This window comes from Lampris incognitus, chromosome 1 (assembly GCF_029633865.1).
Source record: "Lampris incognitus isolate fLamInc1 chromosome 1, fLamInc1.hap2, whole genome shotgun sequence".
Lineage (NCBI taxonomy): Eukaryota > Metazoa > Chordata > Actinopteri > Lampriformes > Lampridae > Lampris > Lampris incognitus.
Window position 1 is genome coordinate 154,684,696 of NC_079211.1, and position 20,280 is coordinate 154,704,975.

The window sequence follows — 20,280 nt, forward strand, 5'->3', positions numbered from 1 at the left end:
AATTTATTCTTCAGCTGTTTTTCCATCACTGCATAGGCCTTGTCCAAATCCTTGGCAAAGGTTTTTCGATCTGGTAGTACATGCTGAAAAATAAGAAGATGGCAAACACTACACGTAACCCTTTTTGTTTGTTTCCCAAGAACTCCATGCCTTCAGCTACAGTTAGCTAGCTAACGTTGGCTAGCCTAGCACAACAAGGCTAGTTCCATTGCACGCTGTGTTGGTTGGGGCAAGTTAGCCAACTAACGTTAGCAACTTCCTCACCTCAACCCAACTCCCGCTTCTTTGGAAACAGCATGAACGTTTGGTTACGTTAGAGTAAGCTAATGTTAGCTAGCAAGCTACCGTTTTACACCAGTTTTGCAATCCCTTTAGTTGTTAGCTAGTAGTTTATCCCATCTTCTAGCTAGCCAGCTAGGTTAGCTAACATTAGCTAGTTGATTTGAGCCAAGTCCGAATATTGAGGGTGACATTAGCTAGCTAGCTAGTTAGCTAAGCTAACGTTAGGCTATGTTTATTAGGACTTATTTAGCAATGCATTAGGGGGACTAGCTAGCTAACGTAACGTTAGCTAGCTAACGTCACGGTTTTTATCTTGTGAGTTGATCTGACAGGGATCATGGATGCAAGTTTTTGGAACGCTGGTGATTCCACCGTAGCAAGAGGCAGCATGTCCTCCACGACATACTCCGCCACCAGCCTTCGCACTTCTCCTGGGTCCACCAACTTTGACTCGGGTCTGGAAAAATCCAGCTTTAGTTGTTTCGATGTACTCGCACCATCCTCCCGGTCACTCTGCTTGCGGTCGTTAGTAGCAACTCTCTTTAGCTTCACGTTACTGTGCAGTCTCTCCAGGTGCTTCTTCAGGTTGCTTGTGCTATTTCTAGCAGTAGATAGCTCCTGATCGGCAATACAGAAAGTACACTTTACAGTGATGTTCTTCTCTTTTGCTCGGACAAACTGAAAGTAGTGGGAGTATATCCATTTTGAAAAAGTCGACTCGGGCTCTGCTGTCGTGGCCATTGCGCGCTTCTTCAGGAACAGTAGAATGTATATCAACAAGACATGCGCGCGGCGCTCTAGCGTCAGATAGCATCTTGTGCTGACTGGTGTTGACGCTGACTGTGGAAGTGGCATTTCGTTCAGTAACTCATGAAATAAAAGATGGACTAGAAGACGGTAACGCGTTACATGGGCACAGTAACTGTAATAATATTCCCGATATTGTATCAGTAACGCATTATATTACTCTGTTACTGCCTAAATGTAACATATTACTGTAACGCGTTACCCCCAACACTGATTGTGATATGTATCGATACCATGTAAAATTCCTTCTGAGTATTGGGATATTTTCCATTTGCCCAGTACCACATCTATAAACCTCTGTTCAGCACATCTGCATGACTTTTCAGCACTGAAAACCTAAAAGTTAACTCAACTCATCAAACACTTTGGCCACAGTCCTCCTTTAAAGCCAAGATCCTTGGTATGATTTCAGGTTTCTAACACAGTTTGGCTGTGACTGTAAGAGGGTGGCTTGTTTTTTTTTTTTTTATAACCTCAGTTGCTACTTTTAAGATGGGGCTTGTTAAGTGACATTGGGATTTGTCTGGACTTTGCAGTCAGCCATCAGTGACTGCAGAGGGATTATGTTACTGCTTTGCTTTCCTCTCTGTGATGGTAGAACAGTTTGGACCCAGGAGAATTTGTTTCCTCCCCTCCGCACACTCGCGTGCTCTTCCTTCCTGATAGGCCGGCCTCACTTCCACAGGGACCCAGGGAATACACACACACACACACACACACACACACACACACACACACACACACACACACACACTGGAGAGGGCACTGCATCACATTCAGTGTGGTGAGGAAGTAGGAAGGGAACATAGTGGAATAGAAAGTGAGCAGGGTTGAGTAAATCCTGAGAAGGGTCCTGAATAACAGACAATGACAGAGTGCAGGAGGGTCCTGAATAACAGACAATGACAAGAGTGCAGGAGTTGGTTTCTTGGGTAGAAGAAAAACAAGCACAGCCCTAACAGGAAAACATTACTGGGTGTACAATGACTTTTGCCACATTTTATACACCTAGTGTAAAAAAGGCCAAACTTGTATTTTTTTTTCTGTTTGCAAAATAATTGATGCTGTGGCTGACACTAGGGGCTATGCCTCTCACCCAGCAGGACTGTGAGCTGGGGGCGTGGTTTACGTTCCCGGGCTCGCCGGTGCAGGGTTGTTCCTGCTGCAGTTGGTTTTTGGAGTTGAGGAATAAACATCAAACTCGCCTTCGTCTCCTGTGTTTTTCCTCATCCTGCCACATTGGTGACCCCGACGTGAACACGTTTGGAGCAGAAGAGGAGTGTGAATCCACTTCGGCCACGCCGCCCCAACTCTCACAGCCGGCCGTTCTCGCCGCGGCTGTGAAGCTCCCAGAGTTCTGGCAGAGGGACCCGGCTTCATGGTTCCAGCATGTCGAGGCGCTGTTCCACCTGCGTGGAATTTCCGCGGACGACTCCAGATACTATCTGGTCGTCGCTGCGCTGGACCAGCAGTCCACACGCCGGGCCATGCAGCTGTTGCGCCCCCCCGCAACATGATAAATACGTCGCCCTCAAACATCTTCTGCTCCGGAGGTACAGCCTATCTGCCGCAGAGAGGGCAGATAGGCTCCTTCCCCTATCCGGTTTGGGCGACGGGACGGCTGTGGATCTCATGGACAATATGCTGTCGCTGCTAGGCTCAGACGAAGGTGGGTTCCTTTTCCCGCACGTTTTCTTGCGCCAGCTCCCGTCTCCTGTGCGCGCGGCTTTGGCTAACTCCCCGTGTCTGGCCGCTGGTGACTGCCGAGGTTTGGCTGAGGAGGCCGATTGGGTCCTGCTGGCTACCAGACGGCACCAGGTCCACCTTAGAGAAAATAGTGGTACCTGCCAGGCGTATGGAAAAGTCCTGTATGTGTGGGATGGGATAGCGGTCATTGGCGGTGACGTTGTTCAGGCGGCGAAAGTCGCCGCAAGGCCGCCACGACCCATCCGCCTTGGGCACCATGTGAAGCGGTGAGGCCCACGGGCTGTTAGAACGCCTCACTATACCCAGACGCTCCATGATGGCGAACTCCTCCTTAGCTGTAGCCAATTTTACCGTGTCGAGGCGCCGCACGCGCGCCAAAAACTGGCGGTCCCAGAGTGGGAATGAAATGTTCTACCCCGTGTTTAGTAACCGCGGTGGAAAAGGCAGGCGGAGTCACCGATGGAGAATCCGCCAGCAAACGCTGAAAAACATCCCCTAATGCTAAAAAGTTAGCGTGTGTTAACGGCCCGGCTCCCCCTGTCTCGCACAGAACAGTGGCGAAAGACACAGCATCAATTAAACGGCGGTTTGCAACATCAACCAGAGACCATTAGCACACAGAACATCCGCGCCGATAATAGGAACAGTAATGGCGGCCACTACAAAGTCCCACTCAAAATGGCGCCCGTGGAAGCGAACAGTCACCAACCTTGTGCCAAACGTCGCAATGGATGAACCGTTAGCTACACTTAACTGTGGGCCGCCGCCTTCGGCCGACCTGTCTGTCTTAGCAGGAGGGAGTAGGCTCTTTTGCGAGCCGGAGTCCACCAGAAACCGTCTTCCTGACATCGTGTCCTTAATGAAGAGCAGCTCACTACGTCCGCCAGCGTCCACAGCTGCTACTGAGCGCTGCCCTGGAGTTTCCCGCCGCCTCAAACGTGCACGGAGGGACGCAGCGCCTCGCCTTGCCGCCGAACCGCTGGTGGAAGAAACAGAGGCCGCTCCCGCGCCGTCTCCGGGCAGTCACTGCAGCCACCACTGCCGGGTCCGCCTCCTCCGACGCCGGCTGCAGAGGCTCCAATGCCACACTCTGCACAGAGAACCGTCTGGTAGCCAGCAGGACCCGATCGGCCTCCCCAGCCAAACCTCGGCAGTCACCAGCGGCCAGACACGGGGAGTTAGCCAAAGCCGCGCGCACAGGAGACGGGAGCTGGCGCAAGAAAACGTGCGGGAAAAGGAACCCACCTTCGTCCGAGCCTGGCAGCGACAGCATATTGTCCATGAGATCCACAGCCGTCCCGTCGCCCAAACCGGATAGGGGAAGGATCCTATCTGCCCTCTCTGCGGCAGATAGGCTGTACCTCCGGAGCAGAAGATGTTTGAGGGCGACGTATTTATCGTGTTGCGGAGGGGCGCGCAACAGCTGCATGGCCCGGCGTGTGGACTGCTGGTCCAGCGCAGCGACGACCAAATAGTATCTGGAGTCGTCCGCGGAGATTCCACGCAGGTGGAACAGCGCATAGACATGCTGGAACCACGAGGCTGGGTCGCTCTGCCAGAACTCCGGGAGTTTCACAGCCGCGGCGAGAACGGCCGGCTGTGAGAGTTGGGGCGGCGTGGCCGAAGTGGATTCACACTCCTCTTCTGCTCCAAACATGTTCAATTCGGGGTCACCAATGTGGCAGGATGAGGAAAAACACAGGAGAAAAAGGCGAGTTTGATGTTTATTCCTTAACTCCAAAAACCAACTGCAGCAGGAACAACTCTGCACCGGCGAGCCCGGGAACGTAAACCTCGCCCCCAGCTCACAGTCCTGCTGGGTGAGAGGCATAGCCCCTAGTGTCCGCCACACTGGTTTAATTGAGGTGGATGGGATGGGGTGGGGGATGAATTGAATTTAATGATGCAATTGTGTTCATTTATGTATGCATGCATGTAAAGGCATGTGTATACATGGATGTTGTTGTAGGAAGTTTTTAATGTGGACGTCAGGAAGAGTAGCTCTTGCCTTGTGTAACAGCTACCAGGGATCTAAATAAGCATAAACAATTCATTGTCGTTTCTTTCATGTACTTGTATACACAAAAGAAACAAAATTCAGTTTCCCCCAGCCCGCAGCAGTGGGACACAAAAGACAAAAACACATATCCCAAATTTCCCAAAAACGACACCACCCAAAACATAGAAAATCAGATAGAACAAAGCAAAAACAAAAAAACAAAAAACACAAACAGTTAACAACGCAGTCCACTCAGGGCAACACAGTCCAAAAATTTCACTGTCCAGAGAACTAATGCCAGCCAGGATGACTGTAGGAACTGCTGGTCTGCATGGGCTAGCAGTTAGCTTAGCCTGCCCCACTTCTGCGTTCTGTCAGACTGCCCTCGGTGTTTCCTCCTCAGGTGCAGCTCCAGCAGGGCCGTGGTCCCTGGGCCCAGCAGATGCAGCAGACCAAGCTCTCCCAGCCGATTCAATGCCAGCTCTCTCAGCCAGACACCCATGACACACCTCCCCACACTCCACACGATGAAACTAAAACACAGTCAACACAAGGCGAGGCCGCCGCCAGACCACCCTCGGTGTTATCGAAACTGCCGGTCTGCATGGGCTAGCAGTTAGCTTAGCCTGCCCCACTTCCGCTTCCTGTCAGACCACCCTTGGTGTTTCCTCCTCAGGCGCAGCTCCGGTCAGGGCCGTGGTCCCTGGGTCCACCAGATGCAGCAGACCAAGCTCTCCCAGCCATCAAACAAACTTAGACGCAGACAAAGATACTGCATGGATGGTACTGGGCGAGGCCGCCAGTATTAGTTCCCTGACCGGGAATTGAACCCAGGCCGCGGTGGTGAGAGCGCTGATTCCTAACCGCTGGACCACCGCGGAATTATACAATTATACATCCACAGGGACATGAATGTGTCCATGAAAAGCAGTTGGTAAGGAGAGAAAGGAGACAAACATGAAAAAACATCTTTAAAATAAACAAAAGTAACTATGGTACACAACGACAAGTCAGTATATTGTGATTTAAAGTGATGTTGTCAACAGCTTTCAAGATTCAAAGGTTTATTTGTCACATACTTCATGTACCTGTACAATAATTAGTGAAATGATTTTTTTTGGCAACTCCAAAATTGTGCAACAAGAGAAATGAACACAATAAAATGAGAGTAAAATAAAGAAAATAAAAAAATAGAATTTTTGAAAAAGTTAAAAATATTACATGACATTACATTACCTGACATTCCAGTCATTTAGCTGACGCTTTTATCCAAAGCGACTTACAATAAGTGCATCATTTAACGTACAAGATCAGGAGAACTACTAGTCACCAGAGGTCATAAGTGCCTCTAAACAAGCATCTAAGAGCAAAACCAGTGCTAAAGTAAAAGCGGAAGAAAGAGAATTTTTTTTAAATGAGTGAATACAATAAGTGCTAAAAACAAATAACAGGGTAGCAGTTCTTGAAGGGGTGAGTTTTCAACCTGCACCAAAAGATGGGCAGCGACTCCGCTGTCCTGACATCAGTGGGGAGTTCAATCCACCATGGTGGGGCCAGGACAGAATATCCGGGTAGTATACAAAAGGTATGTCCTGATAAATAAATCCATACAATGTGGCGTTGCTATATGCAATACAAGTATAATTGCAAGTAATGTAGCCACAAGCAGTGATTCTGGGGTTCAAGCCTACCTAGGAGGCTGTTCAAAGTTGAAAGCTTCAACAGCTTAATTAAAAATAGCCACCAAATTTGGTGATGTTCCCGACAGACACAATTGGCTGTGTCTGTGGCTGGGAAACTGGATGTGGGTGTGTGTCCTGGTCGCTGCTGCACTAGCACCCCCTTGGTCGGTTGGGGCGCCTGGTCACACCCATTTCTTTTGCCTTTATCGCGTCCCCTAGTGGTCGATTTGAATGAGTCTTTCAGGGTATATTTCAGGTACTTATGTGGACATATTCTTCAAGTTTTGTCATGATTGGCTCAACAGTTTGGTGTATTTATGTGCTGAGCCATGCCCTTTTGAAGTTTATTGATAGTCAATATCTTGAAAACTCAATAAGATATCAACAACAACCAGGCACGTTTTGGTAAGTTTGGTCCAATAATGATCCACAGACAATTTGGTAGCAATCAGACCTACGGATTTGGAGATGTCAAAAATGTGTTTTTCAAAAAAATAAAAATGGCAGAAAATCCAGTCAGGTGGACTTTAGTGGTTCTTGAAGCAAATTTGTAGAGTGAGGATTGATGGATGTCTCTACCAAGTTTTGTGTATATCGGACTCACGGTGTAGGAGTTATGACTTCAAAGTTCAAGTCAAGTTAAGTCAAACTTTTCTTTTTGTCCTTTGGGCAGGAACTCTGTACCTACGACCTGAAGATAGGAGCGCAAACTCCCTCTGCAGGGGGTGATCAGGACAGTCCAACATGGCCTGGGCCTTCCTTAGGACCTGCCTTTAGTGGAGGTCAGAGAGCTGCAGCTGACTCACCCCAATAACTTTACTGGCCACTTTGACAAGCCGGTCAAGCCTACTCTTTTTGGCCAGATTCAGGTTCTCAAAACAGGCCACAATACAGAAGGACAGAACAGACTCAATGAAACCGCTATAGAACCGAGTCTTTACTGTAGTGCACACATGAGGAGTTCACTTTTCTCAAGAAGTACAGATGTTATTGCACCTAGACATTGCCTTTATATGTGGTTGGAAGCTCAACTCGTTGTCAAACACAGTGCCCAAATATTTGTAATTTCCCCCCAGGTAAATTTCATTCCCCTCAATATCTGTTAGTTTTGGGTTGGGTGCCGACTTCCTAAAGTCAATAATCATGTCCTTGGCCTTAAACACATTCAACTTAAGAAAAGACTCTTTACACCATGACACAAAGCCATCAACTACTGGCCCATGACTTAGTTCCTCTTCTTCCAGGAGGTGGAGTATAAACTTTATTATGTGTCTGTTCTGATATTTACTTTGACAGCTGTTTGTGCAAATATAAAGGAGGGGAGAGAGAACACATCCTTGATATACACACATCCTTCATGTGTGTATATCTTATACTGTGTTTGCTGTGTTTATCTGTGTCTGTTTTGCACTGTTTGGTGAAGCCACAGCCCTCATTTCATTTTTAACATGTGCCTACACATTGTTTTTAATGACAATACATTGAATTGGATTGAGGTGTGGTGAACCAGTGGATGAATGAAGCCTGTTGGAAAGGACACCTTGAACGCTCACATATTGTGACTGGTGTGTCAAAAAGTCTAAAATCCATCCAATGGCTATAATATCAAGATTAAACTCGAAAAGAAGTTTCTCTGCAAGCAAATATGGCTGAATAGTATTAAAGGCAGAGGAAAAGTCTACAAACTGAAGCCTAGCACGAGTCAACTGACCCTCAAGGTGATGCTCCTGCTGGTTCAGCAAGGTTAAGGTAGCATCCTCTACCCCTCTACCTCTTCTTTTGGCTTGTTTCTCAGGGGTTGCCACAGCGAATTTTATAGTTTCCACTGGTACCCTGTGAGGGCACAGCACCAAAGGCGGTCGTTTCATTTTTATATATAAATATATATACTATACATCCCCCCCTTTTTCTCCCCAATTGTATGCAGCTAATTACCCCACTCTTCCGAGCCGTGTCCCGGTTGCTGCTCCGCCCCATCTGCTGATCCGGGGAGGGCTGCAGACTACCACATGCCTCCTCTGATACATGTGGAGTCACCAGCTGCCTTTTTTCACCTGACGGTGAGGAGTTTCGCCAGGGGGATGTAGCACGTGGGAGGATCACGCTATTCCCCCCAGTTCCCCCTCCCCCCCGAACAGGCACCCCAACCGACCAGAGGAGGCGCTAGTGCAGCGGCCAGGATACGTACCCACATCTGGCTTCCCACCCGCAGACACGGCCAATTGTGTCTGTAGGGATGCCTGACCAAGCCAGAGGTAACATGGGGATTCGAACCGGCGATCCCTGTGTTGGTAGGCAACGGAGTAGACTGTTATGCTACCCAGACACCCCAGTGGTGGTCATTGTTACCCTGGGCCTTGACCAATCCAGTATGGAGCCTCGACTGATCCGATATGGTCTTGTCAAGCTGCATACTGATTCAGCAAAATTTTACATCGGATGCCCTTCGTGACGCAGCCACTAACCCTATGGACAGGGGCACAGGTAGAGCTCTGGATGCCATCCCAGTATTCAAGGACTTGCGCCCATGCCTGCCGCCTGATCCTGTACCCCTCTGCTGGCCCAATAAGCAAACTGTAGAGGGTCTAGTGAACTCTGGACCTGCTGTAGAACAGCCTGTTTTATAATCTTCTCAAAAAACCTTCATAGCTAAAGATGTAAGGGCCACAGGTCTGAAGTCATTTAAGAACTGTGGGTTTTTGCATCTGGCAATAGGGACAATGGTAGAATATTTCCATGTCGCTGGTATCTTGTTGCTCTAGAGCAGTGTTTCTCAACCCAGTCCTCAAGGAACCCCTATCCTGCAGATTTTCTTTGCAACCCTGAATAGCTACCTGTTTGTAGTTATTCAACCAATCAGCAATGAATTTTGTCAGATGTTGCACACCTTGCATAATTAAGTGCTGCGAGATGATTGGTCGAGTAAGTACAAGCAGGGCTACCTATGCAGGGTTACAATGAAAATCTGCAGGATAGGGGGTCCTTGAGGACTGGGTTGAGAAACACTGCTCTAGAGGTTTCCAGAAAGTAAAAAAAAAAAAAACCCACTGCCGAGCCATTCTACGCTAGTCTTAGGCACTCTGCCACAGATTTCATCAGGACCCTGAGCTCGTTCTGCTATCAGTGTGGCTGAACAGCTTTACAACAGTGTCAACACCAGTGGTACCTGGCTTAGTCTTGTTCTTCAACTATCTGTTTGTTCTTTGAAATGATGTTTTTCAAACCTCAGATAGAGCTCATTTAAACAGTCAGCCAGTTGTATATTAGAGTTAAAGTCATCAAGGCTGACTCCCTTCCTCCCCTTATCATGACATCCTGTCATTAGCTTCATCTCAGGCCAGGCGGCTCTAGGGTTGTTACTTCTAAACTCTGGCCTCAATCTTATATTTAATCTTTGCTTTGTTGATTTCAGTCTTTAACGCTATTAATTTCTGTCTCCTTCAAAAATTTGACCTTTAATTATAGCACCCCCACCAGGCCGATTGGGGTCATATTTCTTGGGCAGCACTTGCACACAACTTCCAATCAGTAGGTAAAATCTCGTGTCTATTACCATTTACCATCTCACGGGGAATTTGCGCCAACATTTCTGGGAAAAAAATAAAATAAAATAAACCAGCACAAAAACAATTTGGTTTACAGGCCTTCGGGCTCGAACCCCTAACAAGTGTGCAAATAGACAATGAGTAAAGTGTTGGTAGAAAGTATCTGAGGTAAAGTGGTAAAAGTGGCACTAACATTGCAAATGTAATTGTCATTGTTGAGTTGGTGTGTGTGGAGGAAGAAATTGGTTAATTCTAGTCGGTATCAATCACTGCATGTGCTGCAGTGTCATTTCACCCTCAGCGTGTAAAAGTCCAGTCATCTTTCCTTTGTTAGTAATGGCTGACTTGCATGTTTTACATCTCGAAAAATATCCTCTGACTCTTATCCCAGTTTGGGCATCATCCTGATTCCCCAGGTCAGTCAGCTGATGGCCTTTAAGCCAAGGGATTGTGGTCGGCCTCCCCCATTGAAACTGTTATGTGCTGGTGTTGGTCTCTCCTGAGCTGAGTCTGTGAGCAGTATGTTAAACCTTACTCTTGTCTCAATGGAATGTGGACAGTGATACACTCAGGAAACCCCCTGCATCTCAAGGACAGAGCACACACACACACACACACACACACACACTCAGGCTAAGCACTAGAATAGCCTGCTTGCACAGAGTTGCACTGCTGCGCTGCTAAATATGCATAATTCATTACGGTTATTAGGCGCCTGTGAGGAGATGAAAGTTTTATGACGTCTCCAACTTGCCTGCCTGTTATATTCTTGCGTCAGAGGAGGTCTGCGGGCAGGCTCCAACGTATTAGTGCCAGTTATAAGCCAAGCTGATGCTGCCCCCTTCTGGGGGAAAATTGTAGCCCGGCAGAGAATTAGAGGTGACTGCAGAGGAATCGTTAGAAAAATGCCTCTTCGATAAAGTATTCAAAATAAATGATTTGCTTTGATCGTATCCCTCTGGCTGTGCATAACTGGTACTGTACAACCCTTTTACTGCAGTCTGAATGATAATTTCTAATATTTATGTCCTGTGTTGTTTATTCCAGTTTATATCTGTACAAACTGGGCATTGCTCCACAGATCCAAGACCTACTGGGGAAAGTGGCCTTCACAGGTAATGGCATCTACAAATACACATGATATGATGTAAAAGTGCTTGCACCATGCTCCAGTGTAAATAGATCACACAGAAAAGCAAACAAGCTGCAATAGATAACAACTATATCAGTCAGCCAAACGTAAGCCAGTACCAAAATGTAATCAGAGCAATATGTATGAAACCTGTACCATTAAAGCCACCGCTGAAGAGGTGGTGCCCTGAATACCCCAACATTGATGGAAGAGGGAAGTGTTCATGTCATTAGCTTTAAAGCCAAAGGCAAGTATCTTCCTTAGGGCTTCTCAGAAGATACTATGTATAAGGTTCCTGATTCCACATGTGTTTATGTAATTACCCTCCCCACGTGGGCTGATGGTATGGGCATGAGTAGCTGCTAGTGGTGTTTTGGTTTGATTACAAAAGACAATAGAAAGCTTGTTTGAGTGATAAGCAATATGTGAAGTGACTTGTCTGAGATCTACTTGGTTTAGATGTTAAAATTCAATCAGATACAGGTACACTGCAGATGAACATAAACACCCCGTGTAATGACTCATTTACATTTAATACTGAAGATGGACTCCTTGTTGCACTTAACATTTTCTGTGAGGTTGATTTTGATTATTTTTTCACATTTTTAACCAGCACCTTTTATTGTACTTCCTATGAGACTGAGTAGATGAGTCTGAGTAGATGAGATTATGATGTGAAGAAACAAAAGTTGCTTCTCATGCAGCATAATCCAGGCTAATGATGCTCTTATATAGTGCTACCACAATTAGATTCCTTGTGATGGTTTCTGTCTGTTTTTGTCTTCCAGAGGAAGAGATCAGTAACATGAGGAGTGAGCTGGACAAGTATGGTATCCAAATGCCTGCCTTTAGCAAGATAGGAGGCATCCTAGCCAATGAGCTGTCAGTTGACGAGGCAGCCTGTAAGTCCTCTAAACTCTCATCTTAAAGGAGAGTTCTGTTTTTTTCACAACCCGAATCTTGTTTTTGTAGTTCTTGTCATGCATATAAATTATGATATCATTTTACTCGGTGACTTCATTTTGGAGATTTTGGACATGGGACCACTGCTAGACATCACTTTACAATGGCACCTTATGGCATAACTGAACACAAGCCTTAAACCTGACCTTACAACAACAGCAACAACCACAAAAAACATAGTGCATCAGTAAAACTGTTTTCCCATTATCTGCAACTTCGCAGTTGTGCTGGCAGGGGTAGTTAGTCGATGGTTACAGCTGCCTATGCTAAGTGTGGCCTCTCAGTTATTGTTTTATGGTGGAACAAGTGATGAGTCCACAGAAGATGTAGACACTGTAACCTCTGTAATATGTGAACACTGTTGATTGATTAGATTGCTTCCTTACATCATCATGCTCAACATTAAAACAGTCCTTTAACCTGTTGTCCCTAGTGCATGCTGCTGTGATCGTCATCAATGAGGCAGTAGACAAGGGCCAGGCATCTGTGACGATGGGTGCCCTGATGAATCCCAATGCTATGTTAAGAAACACGCAGGAGCAACTTGCCCAGGACTACCAGGATACATTGAGCCGTTCTAAGGCACACAAAGAGGATCAGTGCTCAGGCAGGGTAAGGAGTCTGACATTTTGCTAAAAGCTCTTGTAAAATGATTATAATTGTCTTTGATTTAGTATGGCAGGTAAATTTAGTAATTGCAGTCACGGAATTAAATCTATAGAGCAGAGGAACATGCAGTTGCTGAAGAGCCTTGTTCAGAAAAATCTGATAACTTATTTAGACCAACAACCAAGATTTAGCCTTGACTGAAGCACTCAATGAATTCACTTACGGGAAAATAAGTTGCAGCTTGCACCAAAGTCTGAAAGGGATGAACACCACTGATTCATTCTAAAGCCCTTGCCAGCACATTCCAGTGGCTGCAGTGTCAGCTCAACTTCACCAAACACCGGCCCTCCACAACATACAACATCCCATCACCTGTAAATACTCCCCTCCTCTTCACAAATACTTGACAAACATAACTTGTATATTTACTCCTTTCCGTGAACAGTAGTTCAAACTTTGTTGAATTCACTGAAAAAAAGTACGTCGGTAAGGATACAATGGTCTGAGCATTTGTTTCTTGTTTTTCCTTCCTTAGCGCTCCTCCATTGCTACAGAGGAAAGGGATGTTTATGAGGAGCTGCTGACTCAGCAAGAAATCCAGAGCTGCATTGACCTTGTCAACAGTAAGCGTTGTCCATATGGCTTCACACTCCTTTGAATTTCCCCCAAGTTGTCTATATGTTGTAACATTTGGATGCTGTTTTTGTCTTAATTGGTCACGTGTGGTTCAAATGCAAATCAAACCCACCAGCCCTGGCAGTGTTGGTGCTGTGCCTTCCTTAATGGGCTATAAAGGACTACAAGCCCATTTAGTGACCTAATAAAAAACTGTAACTTAGTGCCTCAACAAATGATGAAACAAAGCATCCAGTTTGCCAAAAGACATGAAGTAATAATTTATAATGTATTGGATGCATACAATAAAGACCGAGTGTAAAATTGATTGCAAATCACATTGCCGTGTCTCTCAATGACTCGCACTTTCACAAATCTCCAGTCCAAGCAGCCGTGAGGCAGGTGACTCAAGCAGTGTTAGCCCAGGATGAGGCCTGTCTGCTGGCAGGGCTCAGGTTGAAGGCCCTGGCTCTGTTGGGTGTTGAGGAGGCCAATTCCCACTGGTACTTGGAACACTTTACCGCCTATTGCCAAGGTGAAGCCAAGGTAAGAGAAGACAGATCAGCGTAGCTGAATTACATTTATAGGAATCTGCTCTAAAGAAACTGCAAGATTTGTCAGTTATTGTGTTTCCTAAATAACCTAAAACCACAAGTTGTCCGATGTAGAGGGGGAACTGAGAGAGCACTCTGAAAATACAGAGAAGATATATTTTAGTATATTGAGTATCCTGGCACTTCCTCCATGACCTTTCTGTTCTCGCTCTGCACTATAGGACGGTGGGCAGGCTGTGTTGCTGGAGCGGGAGGAGATCCAGAGAGTTGTCAGCTCCTGTAATGACTTTGCTGAGGCGGAGAAACGAAGTAGGCACTTTTTTATTTCTCAGCACTCTCACTGTTAAACGGTTGTTGTATGAGGTAATACTGACATTCTAGCTCCTCAAAACACAGATATTGGGTCTTTCTGTAACTTGGGCTTTGTTGCTGGGTTTCCTTGAAGCGTGTCAGCACCAGCATCATCTTATTTGTAAGACATCATCTCTGTATTAAGAAGCTTGTAAGAAAATGCATTCGGCACAAGATGACTTAAATGAATGGTTTTCATGTTCAGAACATGTGGCAGTTGCAGCAATCAATAAAGCCATTCGTCTCGGCAATGCTGTGGAGACTGTTGATCAGCTGATGAACCCTGAGGCTCAGATGCCAATTGTCTACCAAACCGCTGCCAACCTCTACCAGGCTGAGCTTTTCAGTTTACAACTACAGGGGGGATGGGTGAGAGACACACACAAACTCAAACTTAAAGACCAACGGGAAACATACACAAAAACAAAGTTCATGTTTGTAATTTGGACTGTTGATGTTGATGTTTATTAGTCTGGTCTGAGCCATGAGGAGCTGAGTGTGGCTGTGGAGATGTTGTCTGCTGTAGCGGTGTTGAATGAGGTTCTGGATACCAAAGACCCCCAGGCTATCACTGAGCAGCTAACTGATTCTCCTCTAGGCTTTAGCAACATGGATCAGGACAACCTCAACAGGTAAGACAGCTATAGGATGGGTAGCGTACTTGTGCAGAAAATGCTTACATGTACAGTGTAGACACAAGAAGGTGGACTATTGTTTTGTATTGGCCAGTTTGTTGGTATAGCACCTGAGTACCTGGTTTAAATTCCCACTGTAAACCTCTTCCCTTCTGAAGTTTCTTTGAGTAAGTCACTGAATCCTAATAAGTTCTAGGTTACTGTGCTCAGACTTCTTTGTGGAGGGGGCAAGAAAAAAAAGATATTGTTTTGTGCATTTCTTGTCATTTGACCCTTCGATAGCACAATGAAAATCAGGGGGATACTATAAGTTAATTCTATTTAAGAAAAATGGACCCTATCTCAAAAAGTGCCTAGTCTTTCGCTTTTGCACCAGGCTCCTCTTATGGTTCATTTGTTCAGTATGCTTTGAGAGTTGATAAATGCTGGGCTCTTGGTGTAAAATTCTAGCTTAAGGGTCTACACCTCTTCTGCCTGCCTTTTTCCACTTTCAGCTTGTTAACACTTAGGTGTGCTGTAGCTTAGTATTTAATTCAGTGTTATGAATCTGTTGGTCTGTTGATCCCCCCTCTGTGGCTCTCTCACTCCCTCAGGTACACTGACACTTTGATTAAGCTGCGAGCTGAGGCCCTTGCTCAGGGCCAGGAGTTCCTAACCTGGAACGATGTCCAGAAGTCCATTGACACAGTCAACATTCAGATTCATGAAGAACACGAGCGTAAGAAATCCTTTCACGACTATACATGGAGTGTGTGCCTAGTTATGTGCTAGGGATGATGTCAACGTATTCCAGTTAGGAGAATTTCTACATGTTAGAAAATGTGAGGCACAAACATTTTTTGAAACCTTACAAGTATGGTTTGTAAACGGTACACTTAAAAAAAAAATGTGTTAAGTATGTTTTAGATAATCCCTTTCTCTTTCCTCAGGCATCATAGCCATAGCTGAGATCAACGAAGCCCTGAATTCAGGTGATCAGCAGCAGACCTTGGCTGCCCTGCTCCTCCCTACAGCGAAACTGACAGGCGTGAAGCCAGCAACAGCGAAACACTACCAGGATGTCCTCCAGTACTCAAAGTTCCTCCTGTGCCAGGTACTGAGAAAAGACAAGTCATGGGTGGTGCGTAGAAATTTGTGGCTTGCAGTGCTACCCCCCCCCCCCCCAAGATACAAGAAGTGAAATTACAGTTTCTGAATGTACGAATGAAACACCGACATCCATAAACTTCATTTTTTAATCTTTTAATTTTATAAAAAACTGTATCCATGTTGTGGTTTGCCACCCCCTAAATATCCATTTTACATTTTTGTGACTCTTAGATGGCATTGTTGTGTTTCTTTCTCTTGTTCTTGTTTTTTGTTGTGTCTTCTCTGAGGATTTTTCTCACGGGGACTGCAGACTGGATGATAAATTTACTTCTGCTGAAATGTGTCGGTCAGGAATCATAAAACATTACTTACATCTAGTGTGACATGGTCTTGACTTCAGTCAACTACTAATTTGATATTTCTAAAAATGTGATACATCAAAAAGGAATGAAACTCAGCTAAAGTGTGCAGTTGTTAGTCTGTTGTGTTTCATCAGTTATTACAATGCAGTGTGAAGTTGAACAAGACAAACTAGTAGATATTTCTCTATTTACATGGAATTCAATACAGTGTTATTTCACAATAATGACAACCTCCCAGTGTTGGCCTGCCATGATGGGCTTAAATAGACTGCTCTGAGCCTCAACATATCACTTCTGACACTACAGCAAACTTAAAACTGTCTGAGGAGCAGTCATAACTTTGTGTCACAGAGACTGTTCTCCAGGAAAGAACAGACAATAATACATGGAGTTTAGAAGTGTAATATCAACTTGTTGAAGGTGCATTGTCCCACAATCTACCACCTCAACATTAATAACTTTTATACTTCGATTTGGACTCGCCTGCTATGTTCCAACAGCAAGTTGTCATTCAGGAGATATTTATGACGTGCATATCAAAAATCAGGAACACTTTATTTGTTGTTTCATTTCATATGCTTGCGTACATGAAATGAAAGGAAATGTCGTTTCTCCCCGCCCACAGCAGTGCAACACAAAGACAAAAACACATATCCAAGAACTACAAGAACACACATATCCAAACTAACACAAATATATATATCCAAACTAAACAAAAAATCACTGTCCAAGGGAACGAATGCCAGCCAGGATGACTGTTGGAACTGCCGGTCTGCATGGGCTAGCAGTTAGCTTAGCTTGCCCCGCTTCTGCATCCTGTCAGACTGCCCTCGGTTTTACCTCCTCGGGTGCCACTCCGGGCAGAGTCATGGTCCCTGGGCCCACAGAACACAGCAGACCAAGCTCTCCCAGCTGATCCAGCGCCAGCTCTCCCAGCCATCAAACAAAGACAAAACTTAGATGTGGACAAAGACACTGCATGGACGGTACTGGGTGAGGCCACCGCAAACGTGAATTTGCGCCACCATCTTCCCACACCAGAAGCGGAAAAAAGTGGACCTAGTCTCAGATCATAACACTGGGCCTCTGGGTTGTCCCATGAAGGGGGATAAATTGCAGTTTAGAGGCTGTTGTCTTGGACATAAGAATGCACAGGAAGGGATCCAGACAGCTGTGGAAGCAGCATAGACAAACTGCTACTTTGTAGTATCCGTACAACCTGTCGTCCCCATGGAAAAACAGATGGATGTAGTGGGCGATATGTAGGATGGCACTGGGGGAGAAGCATACCATGAAGATAAGGAGGACCAGGGAGCTGACCCTAATAAAAGGCTTCCAGTTGCAGCTGGATCGCCCCAGGTGGTACATCATTCCCACATGGGCACAGATACAAACCAAAAAGGGCACTATAAAGCCAGTGCAGACTAGTATCAATCTATATGATACCAGCAAGGTATGTGAGCTTTCTTTTAGGGGAAGTACATCATGACAGGTGGTGACTCCGAGCTGGGGCAATTGGTAGCTCTGCCGGACCAGAAGCTCGGGCACCACAGCTGCCCCGAATGGGAGCCACACTCCTAAGCATGCGCCTAATGCCAAAGTGGTCTTGGGTAGCCTCCTGTACAAGAAGGGCCTCGACACGGCTAGATAGCGCTTCAGACTGATGCATGCAATGGTGTTAGCTGAACAGTAAATGTTGGCATAGAAAAGGGCTGTGATGACTCGGCATGTAACTTCCCCAAATATCCAGTGGTTTCCATTCAGGTGGTAGTGGATACGCAGTGGCAGGGAGAGCAGTAGCAGTAGGTCTGATAAGGCCAGGCTCAGGTAGAGCACTGCAGTGGAGCACCTTGCTTTCACCCTCAGAAAGGCCAGGATATATGTATTCGAGGGGATACCCAGCACCATTGCCAGGCTGTATAATGAGGGGATGACCTGGGTACTCAGAGCCCCTCTTGTGTAGGCTGCCGCCGGGTCGTTTGGACTCACATCGAGCAGTGGGGGGTTTGTCAAATTATTAAATGAGGCAGGCAGCTGATTTGTGTAGCTCCATTTGTAGGTTTTACCGTTGAAAGTCTTAGGTATCAAGGTTGAAGTGTTTCTACTGATTTGAGTGCTCAGCCCTGTATATGAGGGAGATGAGGGGGGAAAAAAACAGGAAGTAAAAAACAATGTTAGTTATAGATGTAACTTTCAAAATCATAAACTTACAAATTTGGACAGGATACTCATTTCTGTCAACTGTAAATACTTTTCTAATAAAAATTGTTTCATTTTCCCTTTTATTGTTTTTTGATAACATAGACCTGACCATCCTGACAAAGGAGTCACATGGTTTAGTTTGCCGTATGCTTACGTCCAGATAAAACATATTTCTGTAACTAGGAGCCTTGCTCTGAGATGGCCTCAGGGCTCTGAGATGGCCTTGGGGCTCTGAGATGGCCTTGGGGCTCTGAGATGGGTTAGGGTTAGGGTTACGTCCAGATAAAACGTATTTCTGTAACTAGGAGCCTTGCTCTGAGATGGCCTCGGGGCTCTGAGATGGCCTCGGGGTTCTGAGATGGCCTCGGGGCTCTGAGATGGCCTCGGGGCTCTGAGATGGCCTCGGGGCTCTGAGATGGCCTCGGGGTTCTGAGATGGCCTCGGGGCTCTGAGATGGCCTCGGGGCTCTGAGACGGCCTCGGTGCTCTGAGACGGCCTCGGTGCTTTGAGATGGCCTCGGGGCTCTGAGATGGCCTCGGGGCTCTGAGACGGCCTCAGGGCTTATCACCATACAACAAAAAAGGCATTATGTTTAAACATTCTGACAGACTGCGTTTTTTCAATGGGAGGCCAAAACAAGAAAAAAGCAGTACTTTATGAATTAGCATGAAGCAGGTCTCAACAACTACTGGGAGACACTGGCTAGTCTGCCGGAGCAACCCCCGACATGGCTGTGTGTGTTTTGCAGCTCTGTGTATTTTGTGTGTGTAGTTTGTGTGTTTTGTGTCCGTGGAGTTAGTTTTTTTTTTTATATCATGAGAAGAAATGTTTGAATTGAATATTTAAATGACTTACCATTAGCCTGGATGGTCGGCAGTGTCATCAGACAGACAAATAATCCACGGACATTGGCCATGTCATCCTCAGTCATTACTCCGTCAATTTACCCTTCACTTGTCCTTACATTCCCGGGGTGCCTCATTTGAATAACTTAAGTAACTTTTGCGGTTATCCATGGGTGAAGGTTGCTGGTTCACATTTGCAGTAAATCCACCCTGTGCTGTCCGCGATCTACTCTGAAGCCGTGTGTGTGTAAGAGTGCTGCTGTGTGTGTGTTTTTATTGTGCAATGAGCACATTTCCTGTCTAGCCTTGAGAACTGAATTCCTCCCTGTCTGCGTCAGTCACAGTTTACTGACTCAGTGGAGTGGGTGGAGTTGATTGTTTAATGGTAAACAGAAAGCTGTCATCACTTATCCTCAGTTTAGATCAATCAGTGTTTTGACTGCTCGTGTTACCATTGACTAGTCTTCTTGGATGATCCATCCATGCTGCCATCCATCCATTATCCAAACCGCTCATCCTACGCAGGGTTGTGGGGATGCTGCAGCCTATCCCACTGAGGCAAATTTGTTTAGCAACGGGCGTTGGTAAACATCGGAACACAAAGAGCCACGCATATCTATAGCTCTGACAATGACTCCAAGAGGATAAATTCTGAGTCTCATTACCAGCCAGTCAGACTAGCTTGGTCTAGTCAGAAAGGCACGAACTGAGGAAGCCCCTTTGATAAGAGGCGAAACGTCTTCACAGATATATACCAAGTCCAGTTGCACTTGATTCAACTCCTTTGCATAACCATGACCTGGATGAATGAGAACATTCACAGACATACTGAAGTGAAGTTTTTCATCTGTAGGATTCTTAATGATGCCCCACAACAGTTTAATCATATCTGGATTGGAGC

General features: G+C 45.9%; 2 protein-coding genes across 3 annotated transcripts in view; one reads left to right on the plus strand and one right to left on the minus strand.

Annotated features, from left to right (window-relative positions):
• iqgap2 (IQ motif containing GTPase activating protein 2) overlaps positions 1-20,280 on the plus strand; it is a 143,005-nt gene that overhangs the window by 70,634 nt on the left and 52,091 nt on the right. For both annotated transcript variants that reach the window (XM_056286483.1, XM_056286562.1), the window contains exons 6-15: positions 11,070-11,137; positions 11,943-12,056; positions 12,551-12,729; positions 13,262-13,349; positions 13,724-13,887; positions 14,117-14,204; positions 14,452-14,615; positions 14,718-14,878; positions 15,475-15,599; positions 15,811-15,974. In XM_056286483.1, coding sequence (XP_056142458.1) covers positions 11,070-11,137; positions 11,943-12,056; positions 12,551-12,729; positions 13,262-13,349; positions 13,724-13,887; positions 14,117-14,204; positions 14,452-14,615; positions 14,718-14,878; positions 15,475-15,599; positions 15,811-15,974 — 1,315 coding nt within the window. The remainder of the gene's footprint in view (positions 1-11,069; positions 11,138-11,942; positions 12,057-12,550; positions 12,730-13,261; positions 13,350-13,723; positions 13,888-14,116; positions 14,205-14,451; positions 14,616-14,717; positions 14,879-15,474; positions 15,600-15,810; positions 15,975-20,280) is intronic.
• On the minus strand, positions 16,036-19,647 carry f2rl2 (coagulation factor II (thrombin) receptor-like 2). Its single transcript, XM_056286678.1, has 2 exons — positions 19,390-19,647; positions 16,036-18,455 (listed from the first exon to the last, which is right to left on the minus strand). The coding sequence occupies exons 1-2, from the start codon at positions 19,463-19,465 to the stop codon at positions 17,398-17,400; spliced, it is 1,134 nt and encodes a 377-aa protein (XP_056142653.1). The 5' UTR covers positions 19,466-19,647; the 3' UTR covers positions 16,036-17,397.